This window comes from Pelodiscus sinensis, chromosome 1 (genome assembly GCF_049634645.1).
Source record: "Pelodiscus sinensis isolate JC-2024 chromosome 1, ASM4963464v1, whole genome shotgun sequence".
Taxonomy (NCBI): Eukaryota; Metazoa; Chordata; order Testudines; family Trionychidae; genus Pelodiscus; species Pelodiscus sinensis.
In genome coordinates, this window is record NC_134711.1 from 331,951,829 (window position 1) to 331,966,937 (window position 15,109).

Genomic DNA, 15,109 nt, shown 5'->3' on the forward strand with positions numbered 1-15,109 from the left:
TCTGCCCTGGCCTCTGGTCTCCCCCTGCCCCAGGGGTTGTCCTGGGAGTGCATAGGAAGGAGGCCCAGGGCCTGTGCTGGGTGGGCAGGTCTCTGGGTGGGAGGGGAAGTGGAGTCCCGGAGTTCACCCTTCCCAGGGGCGGGGAGCTCCCACACTCCAGCTCCTTCTGAGACCCTCAGAGTCACTATGAAAATCTGCTCAGACTCCAGCTCCCTCTTCCAGCCTTTCCTCCACCTCCCACACAAGGAACAGACCCTATCCGAGTGGAGGTCGATTTCCCTCTTGGTGTGAGGGAGGGACCAATGTTACATCTGGGATGTCAGGACTCCTGGGTTCTGTCTTTCATCCACTTATTCACCCTCTGTGTGACCTTTGGCAAATCAAGCCTCCCAGTGCCTCAGTTTACCTATCCGTATATTGCCAGTGTGTCCCTAGTGATGTTCCTTTATCAGGGCTTTTGAAGACCCTTCCATGAAAGACGCACTACAGGGGGATGGTAGTTACTGCTCTTCGATGTCACACCAGGAGCGCCATGTGCCCGCAGAAAGTTTTCAAGTTTCCCCTCAGTGACCCGTCTCCAGACCTGTGTTAGTTCTGTCCCTCCCGGGCCTTTACAGGGCGTCGGGCCCTTGAAAGAGCTGGATAGTATCCGCAATATTTTTCCCAATTAACCACAAAATATAAATCTACCCAAATACACAGAACAGCAAATTAACAGCTCAGCCCAAAGCCCAATGGATCTCATCTCCCTTTGGAAATAACCCATAATTACTGTTTACTGCTAATGCTGGAAAAATAGCCCAGCCAGACAGGCCGCTTTCCAGCCTTTTTGCATCCAAAGGCCATTTCTCCCACAGAGGCTGAGACAACCCCCCCTGGAATTGCTCAGATCTGGGTTATAACCAGCACACAACCCGGTGTTGTCTCCTAGCCTAGGAGGCCGCTGAGGACACTGGGCTGAGAGACGTGTGGGACGCGACTGCCTGAGGGGGATTCTGAGGGAAGGCACCTTCCGCTCAGCACTCACAGGTACCATCCTGAGCTGAGCAGCTTCCCTGCTCCACAAGCCCAGTGCAATGTGGCCATGGTGCGATAGAGAGTCAGTCTCTGGTTCTTTCTCCTCCGCCGAGCTACTAAACATCCAAAGGACCCTCCCCCAGAGGTGAGATTTTTCTAGTACCACAGGCCAAAATGTCCCTTTTGGCTCAGCCCTCAGGTTGGCCGGTGGCCTCCAGTCATCATGTGGCTAAATTTTAGTGTCACAGACCATCCTTCAGGACAAAAGACGTTAAGAGACCAATTCAGAGTCTGTGACCCAGACTTTCCTAAGGCCCCACTGAGGCAAAACTCCCCTTGGAGCAAGAACGGAGGGAGAAGACCTCATAAGCCAACTATGGGATAATTCACAGAGTCTGGCACCTCCTCCTCTTGCATGGGAGGCCTCCAGGTGCTGTTACCTACCTTCCATGTGCTGTGATGAAGGAGGCAGTAGGGATCCTGCCTGAAAAGTTATAACAAATATTCCAATATGGGAATATGTTTTGGATTTCATGAACAATTTCAATGCTCCCTTTCAAAGCAAATCTCCACTCATTCATTGCATTAAACGAGAGTCAGTGAACTTTTCAAGGTAATTGCAACAAATAACTTAAAACCATTTTCCCTAAAACTTGAATTAATGAAAGTTAATGTGTCCCATCCCTCTAATTTTATCAAAATTAATGAAATGTATCCTGGTCCAGAATGTAAGGAGTACTTAAAATGTATTGATCCTAGGGTAGGTATGAATGTAAGAAAAGTGATTCAGCATTTTTACATTAGTTGATATCAAGAAATGCAGCGCAGGCTGCCACTTGACTCCATTGTTTTCTCAGAGGTTGGAGTTATAGATCCTAAAATTTGTCTTAATGTTGATGTAGATAAAGAAAAAAAAGAAATCTCAAAACTTTCTGCAATACTTAAAATAGATTTGAACTCTGCTCAGGGTGAACTCAGAGCCTTGCCATTTTCTTTAGAATCAAATCAAACCGAATGTGTAAAGAGTAAGCCTATTGATGAAATGTGACATGAAGTTTCTAAAAAGAAAATTTTTCTGGAAAATTTATGTTTTCAAACATTTGTAAATTAGCTCAACAGGTTTTAGCATTGCCACATTCAAATGCACAATGTGAGAGAATGTTTTTAATGGTTACAGACATTAAAACTAAGAAAAGGAGTAATATGAAAACTAAAACACTGAATTCTAGTGTAATTGTCAGTTCAGCTTTTAAAGCAAAAAAAAAGTTCTAGTTTTGTAATTACAAAGAAGCATTAGGTTTACATAATAAAAATATGTCTGAATATGGATATGCCAGAGAAATTGGCAGAGTCATAAAAATATTAATGATGGTGATGACATTTCTAGTGAGGAGTCAAGTCATGACTCATCTGATGAGTAAAACTCATCATGATAGTTAAGTATTATGTATTAAATATTCTATTCATTTTATATGAAATGGAACTGTTTTATATTTGACGAGTTCCTTTATTTATCATATTTAACTGAAATGTGTACTGAAGTGTATACTGTACTGATTTTATCTTGGAGGAGTAAAATAATTAAAATATTTTATTAGTCTTTCATTTTATGAAATACCATCCATGAAGTAATTAAGGATATTTGGATATATGAAAAATAATTATTTTTGGATGAAAACTTCAGCTTTAATAAAATAATTTTCTTAATTATAGACAGCATCAGAAAATCATCAAAATTATTGATGTATATTTTGAGTTAATAATTTTATACATATATATATATATATATATATATGAAAATAATAAAACAATAAAACAAATGAATTAACTAAGAAAAGCCTGTTTCTCCAGAGATCCTCAATAGCCAGTCCATCTGTTAATTGCATTCCCCTTGTTGCATATGTGGCACGAAGTCCAGTTCTTGTCTCTTCTCCATGTTATATGGTCTGGCCTTCCCCGTAACGGAAGAATGTTCCCTTGTTGGTGTGCGGTGAGACACAGGGACTATAAAAGCTGGATTCTGTTTTCATTATTGATTGATTCACGGGTTTGAAGGTGAAAAGGAGCCCTTAGATCATCCAATCGGACCCCCTGCAGAACACCCACCATTGATTTACGGCAGGTACCCCAGTAATGAGCTCTGTGACCAGACATGGTACTTTATCTGAGGCCTACCCAGTGTGGCCACACTCTTCCATGATAAGAATGGAGGAGCTGTGGGGGTATGGGATGGGGGTTGGCTGCAGAAGGAGCTTGGGGTAAGGGAGGGAGTTTGGGTGCAGGAGGCAGTTGTAACCTGGGGCACTGGACTAAGCTGCAGGGGGTTGGCTTGTGACCTAGGACAGGGAATTGGGGAACAGGAGGGGGTGCAGGGATTTGGGTTGTGAGCTAGGGCAGGAAGAATCGATAATCTGGGACAGTGTGTTGGGGACCCAGATCTGGGAGGGGATATGGGTTCAGGAGTGCGGGACAGAGCATTTGGGTATGTGGAGTAGGGGGCAGTAGTGGGGGCCAGAGGGCTGGAGAAGGGTGGGGCTGGGGTGCCAGAGGCAGGGTCTGTCCTGGAGTTTTATCAGTCACCAGCCCGTTCTGGAATCAGCCTCCCTGCCTACCCCTCCCCCGCATTGGCTGCAGCCCTGTGCTCTGGAGCCCCTTGTGCTTCCTGGCTGCCTGTTATTGAAACAGGAGCTCCCATTGGCCAGTTTGTGGCCAGAAACCAGTGGATGGGAATGTGCTGTGGGTGGGAGCAACCCCCAAAATTTCCCCCATCCCCTCTGGACTCACCGTTTTGAAAGAAAACCCGCCCTGCAGCCATGTGTCTAAGGGGTGTGCGAGCGGGACGAGGCAAGCAGGGAGCCAGCCAATGGTCCATATTTTGCCCAGGCGTGGTCCACAGATATTGCATGGGGGGGGGGGCATTTCTCTCTTTGTTGATTTGAATGGTGTAAGTTACATTATTGTCAGCTCCTCTACGTGTCCGTGTCCATTATATCTCCTTAAACTCTACAGTGCCACCGTTTTCAGGCTGCTCCACTTTGGCAACCACCCCAACTCTCAGCCCCCATCTAAGACACCCCTTTCTATCTGCTATTCCCCCTACAGAGAGACTAGATGACCAAACCTGCGTATGTCCAGAGCGTTTTACACTCCATCCCCTTCACTAGGCATCCAAAGGTGTCCTTGGTTTTGACCTTTGTAGTGATAGAGAGGTGGGTCCATGGAGCTGCTGTCAATGATCTCAGCCCTTCTCTTTGAGGTGGGCTCTAGCTGGGATGTTTCCCTTGGCACATGTGTTAGTAAAGTTGCTTTGATTATTTTCAACTCTCCGATGCTGACCATGTTAGTTAATAGTGGACTCTCTACAGCACGGACTCCGCAGCTTGGGTTTATTGCCTTGAGGAACAACGAAGGAAAACCACTAGGCAAACCCTGATTATCTGCTGGTGTTTATGAGGGAGCTGGAATTACTGATACATGGAGCTCCAGAAAATATGATCTGGGCCTTAGTAACTTTAGTTGGTCATAATTCCTTCGTTTGATTAACAAAAATGTCATTTTCAGTGAATGAGGAGGGACCAACCTGCTTCTCCAATGACAACATTTTCCTGTAGTGCATAGAGTGTCTCATATTAACATTGTCTCTCCATCCAGGTATATATATTGCAACTATCACCTGGGACACTGGGCACATACCGGAAGTGAGTGGAATATAAGGTATTTGTAGGAGATTCCATTCTGCTTCACCATTGGAAGCCAGCTCCCGGACTCCATGTCAGATTCTAACACAACTGACTTCACCAACCCCTCCGTCTTCATTCTACTAGGCATCCCTGGCCTGGAGGCGGCCCATGGCTGGATCTCCATCCCCTTCTGTGTCATGTACATTGTAGCCATCTTGGGGAACCTCACCATTCTGTACATCGTGAAGAAGGAGACGAGCCTCCATGAGCCCATGTACTATTTCCTCTGCATGCTGGCCGTCACTGACCTGGCCCTGTCCACGTCCATTGTGCCCAAAACACTGAGCATCTTCTGGTTCAATTCTAGAGAGATCGATTTTGGTTCTTGCTTTATCCAGCTGTACCTTGTTCACTGCCTTTTAGTGATACAGTCTGGGATCTTCGTGGCCATGGCGTTTGATCGCTACGTGGCCATCTGCGATCCCCTCAGACATTCCACCATCCTGACAAATTCCATTGTAGCCAAGATCTGCATAACCGTGGTGCTGCGCGGCTTCATGATCATACTTCCCATTCCCATCATGGGGAGTCGGTGGCCGTACTGCAAAAGCAACATCATCCCCCACACGTACTGCAAGCACTTTTCTGTGGTGTCCCTGGCCTGTGCCGACTTCCGCCCTAGTAGTTACTACAGCCTCTGTGTGACATACCTTGTACCCAGTGTGGATGGGTTTTTAATAGCCGTGTCCTACATCCAGATCCTCCGGGCCATCTTCCGACTGCCCACAAACGATGCTCGGCTCAAGGCATTTGGGACATGTGGGACTCATCTCTGCGCCCTCTCAGCCTTGTACATCCCAGATCTCTCTGTTTCCCTCATGCAGAGGATTGATTCTAATGTGCCCCTGCCTGTGCTCATCCTCATGGCCAATGTGAACCTCTTGGTGCATCCCATGCTACACCCCATCATCTATGGGGTGAGGACAAAGCAAATCCGTGACAGGGTGCTGTGGATAGTGACTCAGAAAAGGGTCTAATGTTCACTCCTGGAGCTCAGACTCACCTCTGTGCTGAGCTGACGGGTGACATGATGCTGAGCCCTGTTTCCTGAATCATTTTCTGGACAGTCAGACAAATGCTGAGTCCTTTCATGACCTGACATTACATGGTCAGCATGAGAAACTGGGGGATCAGTCTAGGGATACGTCATTTAGTTGCCTCCTTTCGTATTGCTTGAAATTGTACCTCACCCTTTGGCAAAGCATTTCACCTCTAATACCATTAACTCACAAACATCCCACTCTCCCCACCTATAATATCATCAATTCACAGACACTTACCTTCCTTCCTTCTCCCCCCCCCCCCCCCCGCATGCTCCTCCTGTTCTGAAATGTGATTTGTCCTTTTCATACGTGTTCATTTTTTTAAATTGTATCCTTTGGTATATATGGTTGTGACTATTTTCTTCCACAATTTGATCTGTGGAAGTGGGTCTGGCCCACGAAAGCTCATCATCTAATAAACCATCTTGTTAGTCTTTAAAGTGCTACATTGTCCTGCATTCTGCTTCAGCTACCCCAGACTAACACGGCTACATTTCTATCACATTTCCACAAGCTGACTGTGAAGAAATACGTCATTCTGTTTCTTTGAAATCCTCTGCTTATTGATTGGGTGACTCCCGTTTATGTTATAGGAAGGAATAAATAATATTTCCTTGTTCCATTTTTACACAACCTTCATGACTTCATGGACCATCTCATATCCTCCCAGTCATCTCTTTTCCATGTGGAAATGACACAATCTTTTAATCTCACCTTCTGTATTTTCTGTTCCATACCCCTAATTCTTTTCATTTCACTTTTCACTAACATTTCCAATTCTACCATGCATTGGTCCATGCTGTGACACACTAAGGACAGCTGGCTCCAATAATTTGGTGGAGGGAAGACATGCCGGGGGCTGAGTGAATGGCTTACTATTTCCACAACCTAGCCTTTTTTATATCCACAAATTCATCTCTTTTTCAGGCTGAATAGACACAGACTTTTTACTCTCTCCGGGTATGTCTACACTACCCCGCTAGTTCGAACTAGTGGGGTAATGTAGGCATACCGCACGTGCAAATGAAGCCCGAGATTTAAATTTCCCGAGCTTCATTTGCATAAGCGGGGCTCCGCCATTTTTAAAACCCCGCTCGTTCGAACCCTGTGCCGCGCGGCTACAAGAGGCACAAGCTAGGTAGTTCGAACTAGGCTTCCTAGTTCGAACTACCGTTACTCCTCGTGGAATGAGGAGTAACGGTAGTTCGAACTTGGAAGCCTAGTTCGAACTACCTAGTTCGTGCCCCGTGTAGCCGCGTGGCACAGGGTTCGAACGAGCGGGGTTTTAAAAATGGCGGAGCCTCCCTTATGCAAATGAAGCCCGGGAAATTCAAATCCCGGGCTTCATTTGCAAGTGCGGTATGCCTACATTACCCTCCTAGTTCGAACTAGGAGGGTAGTGTAGACAGACCCTCCTTCTGTAGAATCATAGAATCATAGGGCTGGGAGAGACCTCAGGAGGTCATCAAGTTTTGTCTGCTGCCAAACACAGGACCAATCCCAAGTAAATCAACCCAGCCAGGGCTTTGCAAACCAAGACTTAAAAAAACTCTAGGCATGGAGATCACACCACCTCTCCAGAGAACCGATCCTAGTGCATCTCCACCATCCTAGGTAAATAGTTTGTCCTAATATCCAATCTAGACCTCCCCCACTGCAACTTGAGACCATTGCTCCTTATTCTGCCATCTGTCACCACTGAGACCAGCCTCTCTCCATCCCCTTTGGAACCTCCCTTCAGGAAGTTGAAGGCTTCTATCAAATCCCCCCTCAGTCTTCTGTTCTGTAGACTAAATTTTCTCTACAGAAGTCTATGTTGTGCCCACATATTGCACACAGACCGGGTCACCACATCTTCAAGAAAAGAAGTAGAGAAGACAAAATGTTAGGGGACTGGAACAGATGGCTTAAGATGAGATATTATTAAACCTGGGCCTTTTCAGCTTAGGAAAGGGAAGACCAATGGGAGTATGAGAGAGAGCTAGAAGATGATAAATGGTTTTGAAAAAGTCAGTGAGGAAGTCTGTCCAATCTGCTCTTAAATATCTCCCGTAATGGAGATTCCACAATTCCACAGCAATTTATTCCAGTGTTTAATCACCCTGACAGATAGGAGGTTTTTTTTTCTAATTTCCAACCCAAAACTCCCTTTCTGCAGTCTAAGCTCATTGCTTCTTGTTCTATCTAAAGAGGCCAAGGAGAACAATTTTTCACTCCTCGTTGTCACACCCTTTTAGTGACTTGAAAACTGTCCTCTTTAATTCGTCTCTTTTCCAAACCAAATAAATCCAATTCTTTCTTATTTTTTAGTCCTTTAATCATTTTGATGCTGTTATCTGCACTCTCTCCAATTTCTCCACAGCTTTCTTTAAATGTGATACCCAGAACTGGACACAATACTCCAACTGAGACCTAATAGGTGCAGTTTCAGGTAGAAGATGACTTCTCGTGTCTTTCTCATAACACTCCTGTTAATGCATCCCAGAACCACGTTTACTTTTTTTTGCAACAGTGTCACACTGTTGATTCATGTTTAACTTGTCATCCACTATGACCTCTAGATCCCTTTTTGCAGGACTCCCTCCTAGACAGTCACTTCCCATTCTGTATGTGTGAAAGGGATTGTTCCTTCCTAAGTGGAGTAGTTTGCACTTGTGCTTATTAAAGATCTTCCTATTTAGCTCAGAAAATGTCTCTAGTTTGTCCAGATCATTTTGAATTTTGGCCCTGTCCTCCAAAGCACTTGGAATCCCTCCAGCTTGGTAACTTCTGCTAACTTAATGAGTGTACTATGCTAATATCTAAATCATGGATGAAAACATTGAACGGACGTGGTTCCAAAACTGAATCCTGCACAACACCTGGTCATTTGTTATGCCCTTCTAGCATGACTGTGAACCATTAATAACTACTCTCTGAGAATGATTATCTGGCCAGTTATGTACCCACCATACAGTAATTTTATTTCCCCAGTTTATTGATAAAGTCATGTGGACCATATCAAATGCTTTACTAAAGTCTATGTATACCACATCTACCGCTTCCCCTTTATTAAGAAGACTTGTCCTATCAAAGAAAACTATCAGAGTGGTTTCTTAAAATAAGGAATAAGGGATTTTTCGGAAAAGGTTTTATTTTCCGAAAGATCCGCGTCTAGACTGGTGCTTTTTTCCGGCAAAGCTCCGAGACGGAAAAAAGCAGCAGCCATGTTTATGCAAATGAAGTGGGGGGGATTTAAATCCCCACTTCATTTGCAATTGTGATGTGTCTAATTTGCACCCCTTTTACGGAAAAGAGATGCAGTCTAGACACACCAAGTTTCCACCGATGTTGGAGACAACTGGATTTTATCTAGAGTTCAGGGCTCCTCCCACCACTCCCCGTTTTTAGGGAGTTTCCGTTTCTTCTAGTCCCACCCTTCTGCAGAGACACTGGGAAGCTTTTATGTGGCATTGAGTTATTCCTTTCTTCCATCTTCAATGACCAACTTCTAGATTGACCCCTTCATTCCAGCCTTCTGCCGCTGAGCACAAGGAGCGCGAGTGGAGAGTCCTGTAAGGCATAAGGATGCAGTTGAATCTGAGATAATACGATTTGTACCCATCTGGGTTTCAGCTTGACAGGGCAGTTTTTAGCTTCTGTGTCTGGGTGCCATTTAGAGTTGCCAGGTACTGGGAGTATCCACCTGAATGCCCAGTTGAGAAGGGGACCTGGCAGTGCATGGTAGACCCTGTTCATCTGGGATTCTCTCCTGTCTGTAGGCAGGCTCCTAGTCAGGCTGAAGCAGCTCCTGTCCCAGCCCTGGAGAGAGTCCAGCTGAGCAGAGGGACCATTTACTGGGATAAGGGGGGCTCTAGACCCTGAAGTTTCATACCTGTGCCTTTTCCCATTGCAAGTCCTGGACACAGATTCCTCTTATTTGCAACACATTTCAGGGGCCACCATGGGTGTCCAAGGGGACCCAAACATCACTGTCCTGCTTGGAGGGAAGCCCAGGAGATGGTCACTGGCACAGGAGGAAGGTTGGTGGTGCTGGGGAAAGCTGGCTACTGGCTCCTCAGAGGTGGGGACAGGTCCTCCCTTTGAGTCATAGATTCAGTCCGTATGCTGCTTCTGCCCCATGGCCAGCCAATGAGAACTGGGGGTGGGAGGGTGCCTGTGGGCAGGGGCAGTGCATGGACTAGAGCTAGCAACTAAGGGAGGAGCTGCCAAGGCTCCCAAAACCATTTGCAAAGTAATTGCCACCCAGAGTGCTTACCCCTCCTGCTCTCCAACCCTTAGACTGAACTCCCCTCCTATAGTCTCATTCATGTGCTGTGGGGAAAGAGAGCAGCACCCTGAGATACTCAGGCATCTCCCGGGTCATCCACATGGACAGCTGCAGGAGTCACGGTGGTCAGAGGAATTCGCAGAATCCGTACATTCTGTGATCTCTGTGACAAACAGAAAGCCTTACTGATGAGCTCTGTTCAGCTCCTAGCTTCTGCCAGTAAGAAGAGGGGTTTCAGAGCCGACCAATGGCTGGAACCTTGGCAAGGGTACAAGAGGCAAAACCCTGTCAGACATCTTCATCAACTGCAAGCCAGAAGAATCTGTGCAAGATTGTCACCTATGTGTTCCCACCCCCAGATGTCCCCCCAAAAGGTGACTGTGAGCGAGGCTGAAGATTGCCCTTTGGTGTTTCCATGGCACTAGAAGCTGGTGGACCTCTTGATCACATGTGACCAGGTCTAAGAGGTCCCTCTAGATGATGAAATATGGGCCCTGGACTTTGGGGTTTTCCCAGAGGGCCTCATCTCTCTCGGTCACACATTTCATGATGTTCTTGTACGTTGGTCCCATGCAAATGTTCCCCTCCCGGGACTTAGCAGCCCTAACTTGCTGGTTCTGCTTCTGTCCTCTCAGACGAATTGATGAGATTGGAGTCGGTACCGGTTTCTGAACCCACTGGCATCTTGGGGTCCTCCCCTTGTTCAGGCTGTGTCCCTCTACCCATACAGGAGGCAATCTCTGCCCATCACAAGATTTAGATAACCAAGGATACCAGCTGAAGAAAGGCTAGTGGGCTGGCTCTCTGTGCCCTAATAGTTAAGCATCAGTTTCCTAAGCATGGGATTTGGGGTGAAAATCCCTTTCCTCCCAACCCTAAAAGAAGCTGCCTTATTGCTTGGCTCCCATTCAGCCCCAGAGCAAGTCACTTTCCCTGGAAACATCTGCACGACCTTCCACTCACTGGCATGAGCTGAAGGTATGGAGAATAAGGCATCCAGTGAAAGTGGGATGGATCCCAATGGCTCAATGCCTCCCACTGAGCACAGAATATGGGAGTTGAGGGATCAGCCCTGGTTTCACTTTCATTTGGTGACTCCCAGTTCATTTATTATGGGAACAAGTAATTAACTTTTCCTTATTTCTTTTTTCCACACCAGTCATGAGTTGATAGATCTCTCTCATACCCCCACCCGCTTAGTCTCCTCTTTTTAAAGCTGAAAAGTCCAAGCCTTTTCAGTCTCTCTTCATACGGGACCCGTTCCAAACCCCTCATTGTTTTTCTTGCCCTTCTCGAAACGCCACCCTGGTTCACCTTTTTCTTCTCCAGCCAAAATATCTTTCCTGTCTCAGTTTCCAGCACTCTAGCAACTCACTTCCTCCTTTCAGTCCTTCGCTCTTCTCCCTCCCCTTCCCTTATCTGAGAGACACTTTTAAAGGTGCACAAAAGGACCTAATTGCTGTGCTGCTACGGGTAAGCTCTCAATTAGCCCCCATGTCTGCTTGCTTTGATTCTGTGGCAGCAAATAAAAAACCGTTCTCCTGACATGCATGTCCTCCACCAAATTATTGGAACGAGATTCCAGAATGTGTCACAGTATGGACCAATGAATGTAGATCTGGTAGCCCCATCTCAAAAAATATGCATAGTAGAATTGGAAATGTTAGGCTATGTCTACACTGGCGGGTTCTTGTCCAAGAACTCTCGTGCAAGAGCACCTCCACACTGCCATGTGCTTTTGTTAAAGACTGAATCTGGGTCAATACGTTTGACAGTTGCTAGCCCTCTCTGGTCATGTGTCACAAAACGTTTTTGCCAGGCCAGGATCTGTTGGCTTTAATGAACACTTGCCCCAGAAGAGGGATACTGGAAAGGAAGTGCGGCTCCAGAGTACAGCTCTGGGAAGGATGAATTGGAGCAACTGAGGAGTGCAGAGGAGCTGAACTGAAACCAGTCTGAGGTTGTTGGGGTAGTCAAAAAGGCAAATAGGATGCTAGGAATTATTAAGAAAGGAACAGAAAATAAGACCGAGAATATCTTACTGCCCCTGTATAAAAACTATGGTATGCCCACATCTTGAATACTGTGTACAGATGTGGTCTCCTCACCTCAAAAAAGATATTTTGACCTTGGAAAGGGATCAGAAAAAGGCAACTAAAATGATTAGGGGTTTGAAACGGGTCCCATATGAGGAGAGGTTAAAGCGACTGGGACTTTTCAGTTTAGAAAAGAGGAGACTGAGGGGGGATTTGATAGAGGGATACAAAATCATGAGTGGTGTGGAGAGCGCCGCTAAAGAAAAGTTATTTATTAGTTTCCTAAATAGAAGAACTAGAGGACACCAAATGAAATTAAAGGGTAGCAGGTTTAAAACTAATAAACGAAAGTTCTTCTTCACACAGTATGTAGTCAACTGTGGAACTCCTTGCCAGAGGAGGCTGTGAAGGGTAGGACTATAATAGGGTATGTCTACACTACCACCCTAGTTCGAACTAGGGTGATAATGTAGGCATACCGCACTTGCAAATGAAGCCCGGGAGTTGAATTTCCTGGGCTTCATTTGCATAAGCCGGCCGGTGCCATTTTTAAATGCCGGCTTGTACACCTCGTTCAAACAAGCCGGCATTTAAAAATGGCGCCGGCCGGCTTATGCAAATGAAGCCAGGGAAATTCAAATCCCGGGCTTCATTTGCAAGTGCGATATGCCTACATTACCACCCTAGTTCGAACTAGGGTGGTAGTGTAGACATACCCATAGAGTTTAAAGAGAAGCTAGATAATTTCCTGGAGGTTAGGTCCATAAAAGGCTATTAGCCAGGGGATAAAATGGTGTCCTTGGCCTCTGTTTGTCAGAGGCTGGAGAGGGATGGCAGGAGACAAATCGCTTGATCGTTGTCTTCAGTCCACCCTCTCTGGGGCACCTGGTGCTGGCCACTGTCGGCAGACAGGCTACTGGGCTGAATGGACTTTGGTCTGACCCAGTACGGCCATTCTTATGTTCTTATGTTAGTGCTTCGCGCACAGGTCTGCACTCACAGGCTATGTCTAGACTGCAAGCCTCTTTCGAAAGAGAGCGTCTAGACTGCACGCTGAACTTTCGAAAGAGCAAGCCGCTTTTTCGAAAGAAAGCATCCAGTGAGTCTGGATGCTCTCTTTCGAAGAAGCCCTATTTACATTCAAGAACGCCTTCTTTCGAAAGAAGCACTTTCGAAAGAAGGCGTTCTTTCTCGTGAAATGAGGTTTACCGCCGTCGAAAGAAAAGGCGCGTTCTTTCGATTTAATTTCGAAAGAACGCGGCTGCAGTCTAGATGCAGGTGAAGTTTTTTCGGAAAAAGGGTACTTTTCCCGAAAAAACCCCTGAGTCTGGACACAGCCACAGAAGGAAGTCCTGAGTGTTGTTCGGTGTGGGGGGCCCACTCGCAGCTGTCACGTGGGTTTCCAGCGACGGGAGGTTGGGCATCTCACACTGTTTCGCAACCGTGAGACCGCTCTGTCCATCCCTTGCCCCCAAGATCCGAACTGGTGAGAGAGACTCTCCTGCTGTCCTGCATATCACACCGCTAGCCCGTCCCTCCTGCTGCCACTGCTCTGCCAACAGGGGCCTTTTGCTTGGTTCTGGGGGTGTTTTTCCCACACCACAGCAGAAAACATTTGGTTGACAAAAGGGGGGTGCCGACAAAGTCTGCATTGCATGAAGGGAAAGCCAGCCATGGTCTCCATTCCTGCACCATATCAGACAGCAATTTGATAACGGTCTCTCCCACCAAACCCGGCTAATTCCAGGTTCAAATCTCTCGTGAAACCCGGCCTCAAGCCTCAGTCAGAATCTCTGCTCAGAGTCTGCTGCATTATGGGAAAGCCCCCCTCCGAGGCTCTCGGTCATCCCGTCTCGAAGAAGATGCCTCATTTCCTTCCCCACGGCCTCCTTTCCCCTACCCTGGCCTCTGGTCTCCCCCTGCCCCAGGGATTGTCCTGGGAGTGTGTAGGAAGGAGGCCCAGGGCCTGTTCTGGATGGGCAGGTGTCTGGGTGGGAGGGGAAGTGGAGTCCTGGAGTTCACCCCTCACGGGGGCGGGGAGCTCCCACACTCCAGCTCCTTCTGAGACCCTCAGAGTCACCGTGAAAATCTGCTCTGGCTCTGGCTTCCTCTTCCAGCCTTTCCTCCGCCTCCTACTCAAGGAACAGGCCCTGCCCGAGCGGGAGTCGATTTTCCTCTTGGCATGAGGGAGGGACCAATGTTACAGTAGGGACGTCATGACTCCTGGGTTCTGTCTCTCATCCGCCCGTTCATCCTCTGGGCAACTCAAGCCTCCCAGTGCCTCAGTTTACCTATCTGTATATTGCCAGTGTGTCCCTAGTGACGTTCCTATACCAGGGTTTTTGAAGACCCTCCCGTGAAAGGAGTGGCAGAGGGAGATGAGAGTTACTGCTCTTCGATGTCGCACCAACAGCCCCATGTGCCTGCAGGAAGCTTTCAAGTTTCCCCTCATTGACCTGTCTCCAGACCTGTCTTAGTTCTGTCCCTCCTGGCCCTTTACAGGGCGACAGGCCCTTGGAGGAGCTCGATAGTATCCGCAGCTTTCTTCCTCATTAAATTCAAAATGTAAATCTACACAAATACACAGAACAGCAAATCAACCTCTGGCTCAGCCCACAGCTCAATAGATCTCATCTCCCTTTGGGAAGGCCCCTTAATTACTGTTTACTGCTAACGCTGGAAAAATAGCCCAGCCCGACAGGCCGCTTTCCAGCCTTTTTTGCATCCAGAGGCCACTTCTCGCCCAGAGGCTGAGACAACCCCCCCTGGGACAGCCCAGAGCTGGGTTATAACCAGTGCTCACCCCTGTGCTGGCTCTCAGTGTGGGATGCTGCTGCGGACGCTGGGCTGAGAGAGGTGCGGGACGCAGCTGCCTGAGGGGGATTCTGAGGGAAGACACGTCGCTCTCAGCACTCACAGGTACCTCCCTGAGCTGAGGAGCTCCCCTGCTCCACAACCCCATTGCAGCGTGGCCATGGTGTGATTGTAAATCTGTGGTGCTTT

General features: G+C 47.2%; 1 protein-coding gene across 1 annotated transcript; it reads left to right on the top strand.

The window, feature by feature from the left end:
- The first annotated feature begins 4,786 nt into the window (after positions 1-4,786).
- On the top strand, positions 4,787-5,734 carry LOC102447121 (olfactory receptor 52B2-like). The gene is made up of 2 exons (XM_075935953.1): positions 4,787-4,971; positions 5,188-5,734. The coding sequence occupies exons 1-2, from the start codon at positions 4,787-4,789 to the stop codon at positions 5,732-5,734; spliced, it is 732 nt and encodes a 243-aa protein (XP_075792068.1).
- The last annotated feature ends 9,375 nt before the right edge of the window (positions 5,735-15,109 follow it).

Bases quoted from the DNA above. Each gene is read 5' to 3' on its own strand.
- LOC102447121 (XM_075935953.1), top strand. From the start codon at position 4,787: ATGTCAGATTCTAACACAACTGACTTCACCAACCCCTCCGTCTTCATT. The intron at 4,972-5,187 runs GTACTATTTCCT...CGATCCCCTCAG, and splicing joins ACGAGCCTCCATGAGCCCAT to ACATTCCACCATCCTGACAA.